Raw genomic sequence first — 17826 nt, 5'->3', positions numbered from 1 at the left:
GTATTATCTGATTCAAAGCACAGGCAACAAAACTAACAGAGCTACTGGCAAATTTGAACTGGAATGAAGGTGTACGATTACTGCTGCAATGAGTTTTTGAGCTATCAGAAAGGCCATAAAGTTTTGGAATCATATGGCAACTTTTGTTGATATTAATAGTAAATAACATAATATTATGTAATGTAGTGTATATATATAAAATAAAACACGCAGTCATTTTTTACAATTTACTATTATTCCATCGTTTATGCTACAAGCTTTCTTCAGGGAATAATAGTGATAAACAACGGGTATAACGTCATAGTTGGTCACATGAAAATTGCGGGAAGCAGACAGCAGTACAATACGCGATATTTAAGAAATAATATATCCAAAACAGTGACTCGTAATTGAATAAAATCATTGTTTGGAGTTTAGTGTACGTTTACTTGTAATATATTGATTACGTTCATTGTAATATCAACATGACAACACGCTCTGAAAACGTTTCGCTATCATACTTGAAAATTGTTCCTTAGTTTCTGTCATCTTGTACCGGAATATTGTTCATATGAAATATTTACTCTTAGAAGACCATTTTCTCTCTAGGCTCATCTTATTTTCAGAGGTAAGAGATATTGAATTGTAATTTTTTCCAGAAAGTGCTAATAAAGAGAATGTTATGGTATAAATATTTTCGAAGGACTCTAATGGCTGACGCCAGTCTACTACTTTGCAAATCTTGATTGGTGTTCTTGCAAATCAATCTGACTAAAGTACTTGATCTTCTAAACGAAGATCTGAGAACGACCCATTCACATTCGTCTTCTGTATATTTTGGATTTCCATTATTGCTATTTTTATGTTATCCAATCAGGCGACTTGTTCGATTGTCAAAGAGTAAGAAAGATATGCAGTCATTCCAGGACTCGAACCCGGGACCCCTCGCTTACAAAGCAAGTGGCCTACCGACTGAGCTAACCGGCTATCTGATACATTACGACATAAGAATTGTAAATATCAAAAGTCAATGCTAGAGGTAGATTTGCAAGATGTTGTAAGCTAGGCTCTGATTGGCTAGTGAAAGGGCCGTCAGAACGAGGCAATGAATAGGTCGTTTTCAGATCCTATGCGTAGCGTAATAGGAGATGTACTTTAGTCAGATTGCTTGCAAATATATTTATATGCAATGACATGTTTATGAAATGATTATTTTATTCTGTATAATTCTGAAACTGAAGAATGGATTTTTACAGCAGCACAATATAAAAGATGTGTAGCTATCCAGTTTACTCCAGTCATAAAGAAACTGCTTTACCTTAAATGTGGCAAAAAGGAAGATAAGGATCGATCCCTAGCCTTTAAAATATTTCAAAAATGTTAACAAATCTGAGGCTTGTTTTCACAGACAAGATCCTTTTCCCAGTAAGATAAAAGCGTCAACTTTTGAATCATAACTTTGACCAGTGTTTTAATGAATGTGCGAGATAATGGTTTCCTAGTACGGTATCTTTGTTTTCACTGACGCCCTAAATAGACCACCATATCTTAATGAATAGGAAGTGACGTCACGGGTGAAAAAAATATCAACAATGATCTTTACTCTTGTAAATGCAAAAACTGACATACAGGAATAATGTTTTAGGTGGGTATCATTGTACAATGATTTACGTGCAAATTAACAAAGGAAAGCGTTGAGGATGATTCATAAAATAACGCCGGTATGCCGGTACAACTATAAAATTATTTGCGGGATGCTTTCCACTTGAACATTCAAACGTTTCAGAAAATCCTATCTTTCTTAGGATATGTGGTATGGGAGGACTCTGTGAAAAATAGTTTTTAAATTCCGCCAGAATGGAACTGTTTCGTAGGACCTATAAGTGTGCTTCTCTTGATGCTCTGTCTTCTACAAAGGCATTGAGTACATACGTTTTTGGTTCTTAAGATTTGCTATTTATATAAGTTTACACATGTCATGCCTTTTGTTTCCATTGTGTGTATTAAATATTTAGTTGGCGGGGATTACTTTTATTTACACTTCCTGTGAACTTGGAACATGGTGGCGGTAAGAGTGAAGTTGGTGGCGCACCATAAACCGGTTACACCTCCGGACTTGTGTTTTTACCACTGACCGTTCCAAGGCGGTGCCCAATTGTATTTCTTTATTTGTTCTTTTCGGTTTGTTTGTTGGGTTTAACGCCGTTTTTCAACAGTGTTTCAGTCATATAACTGCGGGCAGTTAACCTAACCAGTGCTCCTGGATTCTGTACCAGTACAAACCTGTTCTCCGCAAGAAACTGCCAACTACCCCACATGAATCAGAGGTGGAGGACTAATGATTTCAGACACAATATCGTTTATCAAATAGTCACGGAGAACATACGCCCCGCCCGAGGATCGAACTCATGACCAACGCTCTACCTACTGAGCTAAGTGGGCGGGCTTATTTGTTCTTTGTGTCTTCATGCATTAGTGCGTGTTGGCAGTGTGCACATTTGCGTGCTGTGAGTTTCGTTTGGAGGAGACATTCCCGGTTTAATATTGATCCTTGTTTTTCTTTTTTCGGGCTGCTTTGTATTACATATCATTGAAACCCGAAAACAAAAACAAAAACAACAATCTGGTGGCCGATAATTTAGCGAAAGAATAACTCTCTTTTTTAATATATATATAAACCTGCTGATGCAAATGATATGTCGAGGTGTAAAATGAAAAGTATATTGCTCTGTAGGGGATCCCTATTGCGATAATATTATGCTTTACAGTTAAGCCGGGGTTAATTCAAGCTTCAGTACTTCAAAATACAATTAATTATTTGCTGATTATAAAATAAATCGTTACTATGAATTCGGTTTGTTAGTAGACTGCTGACATTTTTGAAGGATTTCGCTTAGACTGGGTGACTAACTATATAAACAATAAAAAGTGGAAACTCCACAGGTCGCTCAACACAACAAAAACGACAAGAAACGCGGCAATGCCACGAAACCAGGTTTTCAACACTTTTCTTATGAAAAAAAAGTATACTGAATCACAGTGCACCACTTTAAAGCACAACCCTAACCCTAACCCTAACCTAACCCTAACCCTATTTTTAGTAACAATGACCTTGACCTTGATCCCAGAAATCCCAAAATCAATTCCAAGCTACAACTTTATATAAGTTTTCTGTACACCAAGTTTCATCATGATAGCTCATTCCTAAGTTAAGTTATTGACCGGAAACCCTTTTTCTATTTTAAGAAACAGTGACCTTGACCTTGACCCCTGAAACCCCAAAATCAATCCCAGCCTTTGTCTTGATATAAGCTACATACATACCAAGTTTTATTCAAATATCTTTACCGAAACAAAAGTTATTGACCGGAAACACCAGTTTGACGCCGCCGCCCGCCCGCCCGACCAACGACATACCCCAATCTAATAACTCAGGTTTTCGTTGAAAATCTGGTTAAAAATGTTGCAGGATTGGTTTGACTGAGCCTGTCCATGGACGGTAGTTGAAATGCATGCTACCGTCCATGACCTCTAGCCCCGGGTTGAACAGAACTCAACATTTACACATGCTAAAAGTAAAAACGAAAAAACAGTTTAGAGAAATCCACAGATGTGTTCATACGTCGGTGCACATGAAACCTTCAATGCTACACTAGTGTATAATTCCACGAAAAGTGGCGTATGGTCTCCAGTTAAAGTAATAAGTTTGCCCTAAACGAGAAAACAATGGGCAGAACTAAACAAGCTGGAATTTAGAAAGAGTTTCTGCGGTTAGGGAGCCTGCCTATCACAGGAACTGCCAAAAGACAAAATTAAAAAAGCAGGCACCATATTTAAAGAGTGATTATATAATACCCAAAGCTATGGTGAAAGCGGGAGTACTGGAATCACCCAGACGGAAATGTTCTTGCTGAACAATAACACGACATAGAAGTCCAGCTGAACGATATACATATAGATAGAAATAAAACAGCCTTGAAACTGTTTTATTATCTTCCTGGCTATATTCTACAAATATTGTTCTCTAAGATCATGCTCAATTATTTTACTCGTTTTTTAATCCCCGCCGTGGCGGAGGGATTATAGGAATGGTCTGCGTCCGTCCTTCCGTCCGTCTGTCCTTCCGTCCGTCCGTCCGTAACAAAATCGTGTCCGGTCCATATCTCCTAAACCTCAAGAAGGATTTTCATGAAACTTGGGTCAAATGATCACCTCATCAAGACGATGTGCAGAACCCGTGAGTCAGCCTTGTAAGTTCAAGGTCAAGGTCACAACTCAAGGTCAAAGGTTTGAGCCTGCCATTTTGTATCCGCTCTATATCTCCTAAACCCTTTGAAGGAATTTTATAAAACTTGGGTCAAATGATCACCTCATCAAGACGATGTGCAGAACCCGTGAGTCAGCCTTGTAAGTTCAAGGTCAAGGTCACAACTCAAGGTCAAAGGTTTGAGCCTGCCATTTTGTATCCGCTCTATATCTCCTAAACCCTTTGAAGGAATTTTATAAAACTTGGGTCAAATGATCACCTCATCAAGACGATGTGCAGAACCCATGAGTCAGCCATGCCTGCTTAAGTTCTAGGTCACAACTCAAGGTCAAAGGTTTGAGCCTTCCATTTTGTCTCCGCTTTATATCTCTTAAACCCCTTGAAGGAATTTTATAAAACTTGGGTCTAATGATCCCCTCATCAAGACGATGTGCAGAACCTATGAGTCAGTCATGCCGGCTCAAGGTCAAGGTCACAACTTATGGTCAAAGGTTTGAGCCTTCCATTTTATGTCCGCTCTATATCTCCTAAACCCCTTGAAGGAATTTGATAAAACTTGGGTCAAATGATTACCTCATCAGAACGATGTGCAGAACTTATGAGTCAACCATGCCAGCTCAAGGTCAAGGTCACAACTAAGGGTCGAAGGTTTGAGCCTTCCATTTGGTGTCCACTCTGTATCTCCTTAACTCCTTGAAGGATTTTAATCAAACTTGGGTCAAATGATCACCTCATCAAGAACTCATGAGTCAGCCATGTCAACTCAAGGTCAAGGTCACAACTGAAGGTCAAAGGTTTCAGCTCTGTATCTCCTAAACCCCTTGAAGGATTTTCATGAAACTTTGGTCAAATGATCACCTCAAAATGAGTCAGCCATGTCAGTTCAAGGTCAAGGTCACAGCTAAAGTCAGAGTTTTACCCTTTCACTATCCATAGCAGTGGCGGGGGATTTAGCTGTCTTTCAGACTGCCTTGTTGTGGATGATCTTAGTCGGTCTCGTTTTCTTATATTCATTCATAGTTTTGACATGCTCAACCATGCATATTATCTTTTTATGCAGACACACCCAGGTCAAGGGTCAGTTTCTTAAGAATAACTTTACACTTGAAACTTTTATTCTTCTTAAAATACAGGTTTTAGTAAAATGAATAAATTGTGAAATGATATGATTATTATACCTAACTTATATATCACCCTTTTCATACAAAATATGTACGTTCAAAAGTGCTTTACAAAAACATAAAGAAAACATACATACATACATACATACATACATACATACATGAAAATATATTGGTAAAAGATTAAAATGAAAAGTAATTAAAAGAAGATCATCCATAAATTATGTTCAAAGTTAAATTACAAATAATTACGAGAGCAGTCCTTTTCTAAACAGGAAACAAACCTTTCATGGTTTTTGGTTTAACGCCATTTTCAACACTATTTCAGATTTTCTTATTTATTTAAAACATATGTGAATGTGTTTTGATTTAACGCCATTTTCAACAGTATTTCAGATTTTGTTATTTATTCATAACATAATTATGTGAAAGAGATGCGTTTTTACTCCTGTGTATGTAAAATGTGTATTAAAAGTTGTTTTTTTTTACAGAAAATCCTTACAAATTTTCAATAAAGCAAGTAGTAATATGTAAAGTGTAACAGTTTAATACGAGGGACGTTCAATATGTAATGTTACTCCGTATGTAGTTCCGTAACCGCATGTTATTTTTAGATGCGGTTTTCGGCACATTATAGAACAATTTATTGGCAACACAATGTTATATAAACTATAAAAAATGGTAGATTCAAAGCAAAAATATAATCATTTGAGTGAGGTGTACTCGGGTGTACTAGACAATTTTATGTCCAAAGTATTGAGATTGTAATAAGCAATTCCTTGATTCTACTATTCAACAACTAGAACTATATATATAGATCAATTTTCAGTTTAAACAGATAAAATAAATCATGATCTTCACAAAAACATATGAAAACTAAAATAAAAAAGTTTATAGCAGTTTTAACTTGAGTGTGTATATTTTTACTCAAAAAGTGATAAGGTGAGTACAATAAGTAGATCTATCTGCAATTTTGTCAGGCGTGATAATCATCGTTTAAAAAAATATTGTATTTTAAGTTGATATTAGTATCTTAATTCTCTATTGCGAAACTAGTTCTTGCAACTTTGATTAATCGCTCTCAACACCCATTCTAGATGGAATAAACCTCAAGTTTAGATTTTTTTAGTTGTGTTGTAAAATTAAAAATGCAATAGATAGTTTAAAACAAACACAAACGCATCACAAGCTGCTGTACCTCATAGAAAAATGATAGAATTTTGTGATTTTACAAGTTATTCTATTTTTCTGAGATTCTGGATGCCCAGGACAAACCTAGATTATAATTATGGTCCAGTATACCTGAACACACCTCACTTAAATGATTATATTTTAACTTCGAACTTGCTGATTTTTATAATTTATATTGCATTGTGTTCCCAATAAATTGCTCTATAATGTGCCGCAAACCGCATTTAAAAATAAACAGCGGTTACGAAACTACATACGGAGTAACATTACATATTGAACGCCCCTCGTAGTATAATATATATAACACATAGCCACCTTTATTTAACTGGATAAAATTTAGACGTTTTTGATTTCATACTGTCAATCAAACATATTAATCAACTAAAGTAAATTGAGGAGGAAACATTTTACATTTTATTTACTTTTCAAATGTAAGACCAGCAAATTTTGTTATGAAATCAGCACACCAGAGAATATAATTGAAAGTTCGTTTCTGTCGTTTATAACCGGATAATCCCACGAGGAAATATGTTTCACATATGCTGTGTCTCTCGGCTCCATGGTTGTTATAAAATCCAAATTCGAGCAGGAAGAATGATAAGGAAAGAACCTTGCCCAGCTATATACATCTGTGTTCTTCATTATTGCCAAATCAACATAATTTCCTCCTTCACACAAGTAAAATGTGAATAAATATGTCCCTGTGAAAGGAGCTGTCAAAATACCAGTTTCATTGTCTATAAGGATCTTACATGCCTGCCTGTGTAAGACGGGATTTTCCCTACCCGAGGGACAGTGTGGAATGGAAAACCGAGCCTTAGCGAGGTTTTTTTTTATCCATGCTGTCCCGAGGGTAGGGAAAACAGCTGTCTTACACAGGCAGACATGTAAGATCATTTTTCTTGCCTATCATGTTCAAAATAGATCGTGGAGACAAATAGGTTTGGGTATTTCCCGATATTATTTATAAAGTTTATGACGTCACAATGGTACCAGTACTATGTGACTTCACCTTAGTGCACGCTATTTTAGACAAGGTTTTTCCCTAGGGAAAGACAGGAATATCTATCCCCGGCGCGTGCTCGGATAAATGTATACTTTCCCCGCTAGGTAGGCAAGAAATAACCTTGTCCAGCGTTCTCCAATATTTTGGTAAATATAATTTTTTCCACGCCTCCGAATTGCGTTTTTTCTGGAACACTTGCTCTGAATGAAATAGCTAGGACATTCCGTGCACCTGCAAATAAAATAACAATCCATTTTCGTTTATAAACTATAGTAATATGTACTGGTTGCTTATAATGAAAATTATTCCAAATGATGATAAAAGCATAAGGTCCGGTCTACTATTTAATCTGAAATTAAAGTAGAGTGTTAAATACCATACATATGAGCACAACTGATAATATTTTTGTTTTACATGGTATTATAAACCATGTAATTAACCAAAATAAACAATTGTTCTGTTTATTTGTTGATTATTCTAAGGCGTTTGATTATTTAGTACGACCCAATATTTGGTACAAGTTGTATAAGCTAGGTATAAGAGGAAAGCTTTTTGAGGTAATCAAATCTATGTATCGTCAAATTCGTTCTAGAGGTAAGCTAAACAATGAAACTGGTGATTTTTTGAGCTTGCTTGGCGTGAGACAAGGCGGATGTCTCAGTCCTTTTATCTTTGCTATGTACCTTAATGATTTAGAAGAAAAGCTGTATATTAAAGGTGCAGATGGAATAAATCTTGGAAGTTTTTTTAACTATTTTTACTCATATATGCAAATGATATTGTGATTTTTGCTAATACAACTGAAGAATTACAGAATAACCTAAATGTTTTAAGAGATTATTGTAACAGACGGAAATTAAGTGTAAATGGAACAAAAACCAAAGTCGTTATTTTTAGAAAGGGTTGACGATTGCCTAATAACCTAAAGTTTTACTATGACGGTAATCCAATAGAAATTTTATCTAAATATTCATATCTGGGAATTGTGTTTACGTCTGGAGGATCCTTTGCTGAAGCACATAAAACATTGTCAGGCAAAGCTTTAAAGGCAATTTTTAAGCTTAAGAGTTGTCTATATAGTGTTGTAAACATTTCAGTTGAACATAGGTTAGATTTATTAGATAAATTGGTCAAGTCAATTTTATTTTATGGATCAGAAGTCTGGGGTTTCGCACATGCCAAATCAGTTGAAAGAACTCATACCATGTATTGTTCTTTTTTTTTTATTTAACATGTCATGTCATTATTATGACACATGATAGGTCATTTTGCGACTTTCCAGCTTTAATGGTGGAGGAAGACCCCAGGTGCCCCTCCGTGCATTATTTCATTATGAGCGGGCACCTGGGTAGAACCACCGACCTTCCGTAAGCCAGCTGGATGGCTTCCACTATGTATTGTAAATCTGCACTTGGTGTAAGAACAACGACCCAAAACGACTTGATATATGGTGAAGTTGGAAGAACTGACCTTCATAGTCAGAGATTCGTATCTATTGTACAATTTTGGTTGAAAGTTGAAGGATGTAGTGATCGTAAATATGTATGTTTGGCATATCAGACAATGTTAAATGACATTTAAACTTATCCAAAAAAACAAACAAACTGGGCGTCACTAGTTAAGGAAATGTTAAATAAATTAGGATTTTTACCATGTTTGGTTGGCGCAAAGTGTTGGTGATAACAACCAGTTTCTAAGTTTATTTAAATTGAGAGTTAGAGATGTGTTTGCACAAGACTGGCAAAGTAGAATTAATGAATCGTCAATCGTGTTTTACAGATCTTTTAGTTCTTTCGAATTACAGTCTTATATTACGCAAGTTAATATACAAAAGTGTAGACTAGCGTTATCGAAATTAATTGTCAGCCTGTAGGTTTAATGTTGAAACAGGCAGATAGAGCAATATTGAACGTAATCAGAGACGATACATTGAATGTAATGTGCTAGAGGACGAGTTTCATTTCCTTTTCGAATGTCATCTGTATAACCAAATTAGGCAAAAGTACATACAGAAATACTATCGGGTCAGGCCTAGTATGTATAAAACTGTCGAACTGATGAATAACAAAAACACTGCTACTATTAGAAATCTTGCTTTGCATATCTTTAAAGCCTTTGAGATAAGGCACCTATATAATACAATAAGAAACTGATAGAGTCGATGCTTTATTTATGTTAAGCAGTATGGAACGCCTGTGCTGCAAAAGGAAACTAGTATATGTACATGTATATATATTATATAGGATATTACATGAGCGTCTTTTCATATTGAATTTATTAAACGAGTTGAATAAAATAATAAAATACAAGGCTGTGCCGAGCATTTTATTAATTTTATTCAACGAGTTTAATAAATTCAATATGGAAAGTCACAAATGTAATATTCTATTTATCACATGTTCGCCTTTCTTGTCGAAACATTAAAAATTCGACTTTCTTTTACTATATAAACAAATCAATCTGATCAACGTCTCCTATACTATAAATGACGTCGACGTCGTCAAAGCTTTATTCTTGCATAAAAACTACTTTTTTCACTGGATCCGCCCATGTATATAGAAAACTTTTTACTTTTTTATATGGGAAGATCACTGTTAGGTCAATGGATAGTTTCGATGCTGTTGAGTTTGATTTGCCCGTCGATGCTCTGGTTACGTCACTGCTTTTGTGGTGGTGGCATGGGCGCCTTGGGGTAAATGATGGTCAACAATATGGATTCTTCCAAATGAAACATCTTGATGTACAAATACATGTTTTATACTGTTTTAGTGTCTCATAAGTCAGTAATGGCTGGATGTAAAACTGTTTTAACGTGACTGTTTTATACATTATGTAAAAATGCTATGGATGTTTTACATGTGACACTTTAATAAAATATAAAGTTGTAAGTTGTTGTATAAACGGAAGAAAAGAAGAAAAATCGTGTGCAAACAAGGCAATGCACGTGCTGTTAATACATGATTTTTATTTTTGAAATGCTTTGCCAGGGATATATGTATGTATTTTTACGCACACTGATATTTGGCATCTGCGTCTTGTTTCTTCCTTAACAATCTCATCTTGTAGCATTATAGACACAATGTAATTCATAGTATGTTAAGCTGTATCTGTTTCCAACCGCAAACGTACTGCCCCAACCAATGTACGCACTAGCTTCTCTTAGAGTTCACTCCCTTTACAAAGCGTCTGTTCAGTTATTGTAAATAACTGTGAATAAATAAGTATCGCGTGGAACATGTGCTATTGTTGGTTTTTTAGTATTATATTTATGACTTTGGTAAGTATCGGTCGGTATGTTTTTATCTAATTTCTCGAAGAATTTGTATAAACAGCTTGGAAACTTGACACTACGTTCGTACTTATCCGTACTCCGACTGCGTGTCCATACTCAATATAACTCGAATGCAAAGTTATTATTCTTGAATTTGTGATCGAGTCCACCAAATTGTGAAATGATATGAACAATTATTGGTAATTTTATGTTTGTAATAATGAGAGATAAAAAAATCACTTAAAACCTTCAGGATGTGCTTTTGGTAGTGTTGTTTATTTCCGGGCCCTGGATACGGATATTTAAAACATGTTTACCGTTTCCAAGAACAACAGGAATGGTAAATAAAAAATGTACCGGAATCGTCAAGTCATCACATATGAAAACAATACATAAATCGTCGTAAAATATTTTTAATGCAAGAATAGCGACAATACACGTTTGTTTTGTGTATTAACGTCTGCAGAAGTCCTTGGGATACGTTTGTGACCTCGACCTTCGGTCTCGGTCACAAACAATCCCGCGGGCTTCTGCAGATGTTTATACACAAAAAAACGTGTATTATTCCTACATTCTTGCATTAAAACCTTTGTTTTTTGCCGATTTCGGGCATTCACAAACAGGGAAAAATCGTGTACAAACAAGGAGATTCTCGTGAGCACGCGCTGTTGGTAAACGTTTTGAATATGCTGTTGCGGGTCCAACGTAAGCAAATTATGGCTCCCGAATCAATTTTGGCCGAGTCGAAAGGTCCGAGATTTATGAAATTTTTTCATCTGCATTTTTATTAAAAATTTTTCAACCTAACTTTACTTTAACTTGTAATAAGTGCTACCTCTCTTGATACGCGACTGCATGGACGTTCCTTATTATTGTATTATTACGCGTATTTGACTCAAAGTAAGTTTACACGCCGCGATTTAATCCCTGAAAATGATAGGCAAACAACATTTACAAAAATACAATGTCGAGAAAGTTGACATGCTAACTTTAAATCTTACACTAAAACTTTAAAAAAAATGTTTGTGTCTACTTTACACATCTATGCAGTCTGCTGATGTAGTGATGGTGTGTAATGTAAAGCATAAACATGACGAAGCGTTAAGTTTGAAGAATTTTTCCATAGTTAATGAACATTTGATGAACAGAAGGTATTTATTATATATTTTTCAATTTATTTGTAGATCTCACCAACCATGTTTGAGTTTATAAATCCAATCTAAGTTGATTATTTCGATGTTGGAAAAGTTCAAATGTTTGTGTTTATCAAACTTTGTTCGCGATGGGGTGGGGTGCAAAGCAAAATTTTCTACGTTATATGCCTAGAGATTTCATTTTTAACGATATGAAGAATATAGGTCTCGATACCAATTTCTATTAAACGATAATGTTTACATTTAAAAAGCGTAAGGGACAGACTATTACTTTAAACCAAGCAGAATTGTGTTCTGTCGGCACCTCACCTGCAAATTGTGTAATTATGCCCTTTTCTCATAATTCCGAGCCTTAGTCTAAAGCTAAAGTTCCTACCCATATCTCGGAAAAAGGGGGAGTCATACTTATTTTACATAATTTTTTTAAAGAAATTACCACATCAAGAATGTCCGTTCGACATGTATGAAATATGCACTGTTTCTATAGGCCCTGGAAATGCATAAATAAAACATGTGTCCATAACAACCTGAAACGGCCGACTTCGATCGGCTAATGTCAGCTGAATAGTCGTGTTTTTTTCGATATTTCCAACATTTTAGTTGTGTTTTATGCAAGAATAGCAATAACACACGTTTTTCCGTGAAACAACATCCGCTGAATCCCTCGTGCACCAACCAATCCCTTGGGATTCTGCAGATATTGTTACACAAAAAAACGTGCGTTAACCCTACATTACACTAGTTTATTTAAGAAATAATATATCTCATCCAGTGATTTGTCGTTGAATAAATCATTGTTTGGAGTTCAGATGCGAAGGAATTATATCATGAAGGCGCAGCCCGAGTGATATAATAAAACGCATCTGAATGACAAACAATGATTTATTCAAGAGCAAATCACTAAATGAGATATATTATTTCGATTCTAACACGTTACCTAGGATTTTTAAGTATATCCTTGACGACATTCATTAAAAATTTGCCCGTTTTCAATCGGTTTCTTTTCCAGCGCGCCGCTATGCCGTTTGACGCCATTACGTAATAACTGTGACGTCATAACAGTGATTTGTTGTAGTATAATTCACTGTTTTCTGCCTTCTTTGTTTAATAGGAAAATGAATCGGATCGTGTTAGAATATCATTTTATTCAATGACTTTATTACACTCCCGCGACGTCAAACATGTTATAAAAAGGTATATACAACACTAAACACTAATGTAATATTTGCTTATAAGTACATGCGTGGTTACGTGAAATTATCTACAGACATACTTTATGCATTCATAACCATACAAGAACGTAGATCATATGCTTGTCTATATGAATCTGTGGTTTGTATATACATTTAGTTAGTGTAGTATAAGATATCTTATGTGTATGTGTATAGATTAATATAGTTGATATATATATATTCAATGTAAGTAACTGGAGATACAGTGTTCATCTTTAACTCAGAATGATCATAGTTAAATTTAGATAATTAACCCCATAGTATATAATACTTATTATTACATCTCCAAATTGTCATAGTACCACATGTCTCTCCATTTGCTTATATTGAACTTAAGGTTATTTTGTCTAAATCTTTTGTCCGCCATGTTGAATATTATGGCATAGTGTATATAACGTTTGACCATGGACCATTTGGGCCTAGTTCAAATATGTATTTGTATATGTGGAAACCTGAATAAAACTTTTTCTTCTTCTTCTTTATAACACGTAATACAGAGTAGCGCTAAACAACTGGGAAACGTGACAAATGAAATAAATTATCCAGAAAGTAAAATAGATATACCTAAAGCATATCTTTACTAAAATATTTTATCGTTAGATACTTTTTGTCAAATGTAGGAAATCCTCATCATAAAATCCACGAGAGCCGAATACAATATCCCAGATCTAGCTAGGTTATAATGACCCTTTTATTATAAAACTTCACTTTTTTTCTTGTATTCGAATGAAATGTTTGTCTGCTGATGTTAAAATAGAACTGAATGAAGATTTTTAGAACTCTGTCTGGCCATGGATACTAAATACAATAGGTACATGTAATTTTTTTATCAGCCTGTTCATATTTACTTGTAATACAAGAATTTTATAGGTATATGATAGAGAACGTTACTGTGTATGTAGAGCTACAGTCACAAGCAATAGCCATTTGATACACAAACCTCTCGAGTTTACTGGTAGTCCACAATCATACCGTGTTTAGCTAAATAAACTATTTTAAATGGTATGTATAGAACTATATTTACGCATAAATATGTAAATTGTATTTTAAAGCAAATAAAACTCTATAAATATTATTGTAATTGCACATACGGTAATAGTGTATACCCTAATATAAATAGTAACAAGATTGTACTGGACTGAGTATTTTAACCAAAGCCAAAATCTAGAAATTTTCATATACAGAATAATTATTTATATTCAACTTTATTAAAGAGTTGTTCTTAGTTGCAAAATTCAAAATGTCATCATGCCAGATGTTCACAGTAGTTTTGCTAAAACTCTATGGAATAATGTTATGTTAGCAATAAGAACAGAGATATCATTATCTTCTATTTATGTCCCATCATGCAAATGCAAGCCTAGTTATAATTCTCCTGCTATTGTAACTTTTGATTGAAATATCGCGGGCATTAATTGTCGCGTAAAACTTTTAAATGAAATTAATTAGATTTTTCTTAGCCTTTACCAGTATTAATAAACCTGTATCTACAGCAACTTTCCCGTGTTGCTTTCCACCTTTTGATTATGCAAAGTCGGACATAGCAAAAACTCTAATCTAAATATATTATAATAGTTTATATAGCACCTTTTTCAGGACAAACACGTTAAAACGCGCTGTGCATAACGCAAAAGAAGCCGCGCAGGGCCACACATTCATCCTTTTCTAGTATAGTAGTACAGAAACAGAGCGATCTGACCAGATAAAGCCCTCAGATTAGAGAGAAAGAAATCTTAGCCTAGCTCTTTGCGAATAGAGTCATCTCAGTAATTTTCAGTGCCTGGACCGGGATTCGAACCTCGGACTTCTAAGTTGACAGTCGAGCGAGTTACCGCTAGATGTTAAATTGACTGTCCTAGAGTATAAGAATCTAGTACAAAAACATAAGTTACAAAATTAATTTCGTGTCGGAACACTTGGTCAAACGTGGTTTAAAATTCGTTTTGCAACACTATTATGATTATAAGTCATTGCTTTTAACAGAGAAACTGCATTGTGAAGTTAACATTTTGGGCACTCTCGCGAACACAGAATTTGTTAACAATGAGACTTTTCGCCATGATCTATTTAATTTTAATTCGTCTGTGCCGTGATCACACCAGCAAACTACTACGTACGTGTCACTGATCTATAGATAAAACTGTATTAACGAGCATGTTTACATAAGCCACAGTTTCATCTTGCACTGTATTTGTACCTAGGTTAAGGGATAACCTTTCGACCAATAATATATTCTATTTCCTAAGGGTGGACCTAACAGACAGGTTTGCCTGTATATAAAATATTTCTATGCTAAGCAATGTATATATATTTGTTTAAAAATTACTTACCAGCAAGTGATAATTCATTTCCAATCTCTCTGTTGTTTATCATTTCAAGCTGATTAACCTTTAGTCTCAAATCTCTGCTATTGTGTTTTAAATCCAGAATCAAATTTTCAACTTTTTTCTCTGATTCTTCAACAGCTCTTTCTATCTTTTTAGAACTTTGTTTCTTTAGTTCGAAATAGTATTGTAAGAAGTTGATCTCTTTCCTTTTCACGTCATAGAGTTTAGATTCAATTTCGTTTCTGACTTCAAACATTTCGCGTCTTACGTCTTTAACAAAGAGTTCTAATTGTGATATCGCCTCGAGAAAGTCGTCCTCTTGTTTGGCATAGCCACAAATACAAAGAAAAATGATCATCGATGCCCTGACGTATGTAGCCATTTTGGATGAATTTGATGAAAATGAAAGATGAGTGTAGAAAACCATATAAATATAATTGTGAATTTTAAGATCCGTACTTGCTTACAATTTTTTGGATGATATACTGCTGAAAATATATATTTCAAGTATTTACATAATGTAACACAGCTGAAGATGCGGTAGAGCTGAGTTTCAAGTATAGGTTATAAGTTGAGCGATATTAATTTCGAACGACCGTGAGCGAAGCGAGAATTTGATATCTTAAAACTGTTGTATTCAACTTATAACCGTCTTACAGTTCGCCATTAGATTTAATACATACAATTGTTGCGACAACTGTATGTGAAATAGAATGGCCAGATTTGAACGAAATTGAGCATCTCTGCAGCATCTCTATTGGCAGAGCAACTTGGACAAACTAACATTATTTGTCGGGAGATAACTTAGACAATCCGTACTAGGAGACAAGAGGATTTAATTTTCCTAAACATTACGCAAAAAAACGTTAATACATTATTCATACTGCAGTTCTCAAGAAGATCTGCATCTTCAGGGCTAGAGTTATTATAAGCTACGGTAATTTGTCTATTTGAATTCAGATTTGATTTTGAAATTTAATTGTAATTTAAATATACCCGTGATGTTTATCAAACCTTGTTAGATCCCGTTCGATATTTTAGCGTTTTTCAATTAAAGTGTTTGGGAAAAGTTCGAAACGTTCTGACCTGAATGATTTGAGAATCATCGTTTGTCTGATGTTCAGTCCCTTTACAGTTTAATGTTACCCTTGTCTGTTTCAAACATTTGATGTTTCATACTCGTACAATGTAGAATGTTTATTTTGTATATCCAGGAAAAGAGGCGTTATGATACTCTCATAAACATATACCCACCTTATTGTCATATCAAATTCTGTTTCTTCAGTGACTCTTCAAATTTGATTAAAAAGTATGGTTGTTTCTACCAATCTGATAATCTTTTATGCAACAACAAATGGGACTAAGGTGCTTGAATATATCTTTCTCTTAATTAAGGTCGCTGACCTCAAATCACATCATTATTTTTTAATTGTTTTTGTAAAATCTAAAATGTTAGGTACTATCTCTATCACATGCCCTTCATCGCTGTAGGTTCAAAACCGCGCTTGGGACGTAGAATCCTTTAATGTCAGGAAGCCGTCTAGCTGGTTTACGGGAAAATGGTAGTTTTACCAGGTGCCCACCTGAAACTATGCAAGGTAGAGAACCTGTGGTCTGGCGCCACATTGAAAAACTGGAATGTCACCGTATGATCTATAACTGTACGTGTCGGTGTGAGGTCAACCCAAACAAAAGAATAATGTTAAATGCACCATTCCTATGTTATCATAGTGTCTGTTTATTTAATGTCTTATTTCTTTTATATATTTTCTTGTAAATGTCGTACATTATGCTTGTATTATAATTCATTATATACCTATATACGTAAATTCTGTAAAACAATACGGCTTGTATTTCACAAGTAAACACGAACAGACAGATAAGAATCCCGTATTGTACCTTTTGTAGTGTATTTTGCCGGACTTCTTTCATTTAATCTGTATGACCTGACAGTCCTATAACTAGAACACACAAAACTACACTCAGTATTTTGTTTGATAACAAAACAACAAACAAAATGTTGAAAGTATATAATGTATTGCGCGCCTCTGGTAAAATCTACTCGAGCGAATATAGCATCCCAGATCAAACTACTATTATAATAACTCTATTATATATTCCGCTCTTCTCATCAAGAAATGCAAGAATTATCTAGCCAGACAGCCTGCCAGCCAGCAAACAGTTACTAGCCATCTATCTTTAGCTCACCTGTCACGAAGTGACAAGGTGAGCTATTCTGACCGCTTGATGTCCGTCGTCCGTCGTGCGTCAACAATTT

At 34.9% G+C, this 17826-nt stretch overlaps 1 protein-coding gene across 1 annotated transcript; it reads right to left on the bottom strand.

Moving 5' to 3' along the window:
• Window positions 1-5349: 5349 nt before the first annotated feature.
• LOC123545401 (uncharacterized) lies at window positions 5350-16071 on the bottom strand. Its single transcript, XM_053517309.1, has 2 exons — window positions 15552-16071; window positions 5350-7795 (listed from the first exon to the last, which is right to left on the bottom strand). Exons 1-2 carry the CDS (start codon window positions 15973-15975, stop codon window positions 7665-7667), a joined length of 555 nt encoding a protein of 184 aa, XP_053373284.1. The 5' UTR covers window positions 15976-16071; the 3' UTR covers window positions 5350-7664.
• Window positions 16072-17826: the final 1755 nt, after the last annotated feature.

This window comes from Mercenaria mercenaria, chromosome 1 (genome assembly GCF_021730395.1).
Source record: "Mercenaria mercenaria strain notata chromosome 1, MADL_Memer_1, whole genome shotgun sequence".
NCBI lineage: Eukaryota > Metazoa > Mollusca > Bivalvia > Venerida > Veneridae > Mercenaria > Mercenaria mercenaria.
This window is presented reverse-complemented; position numbering and strand designations above follow the sequence as displayed.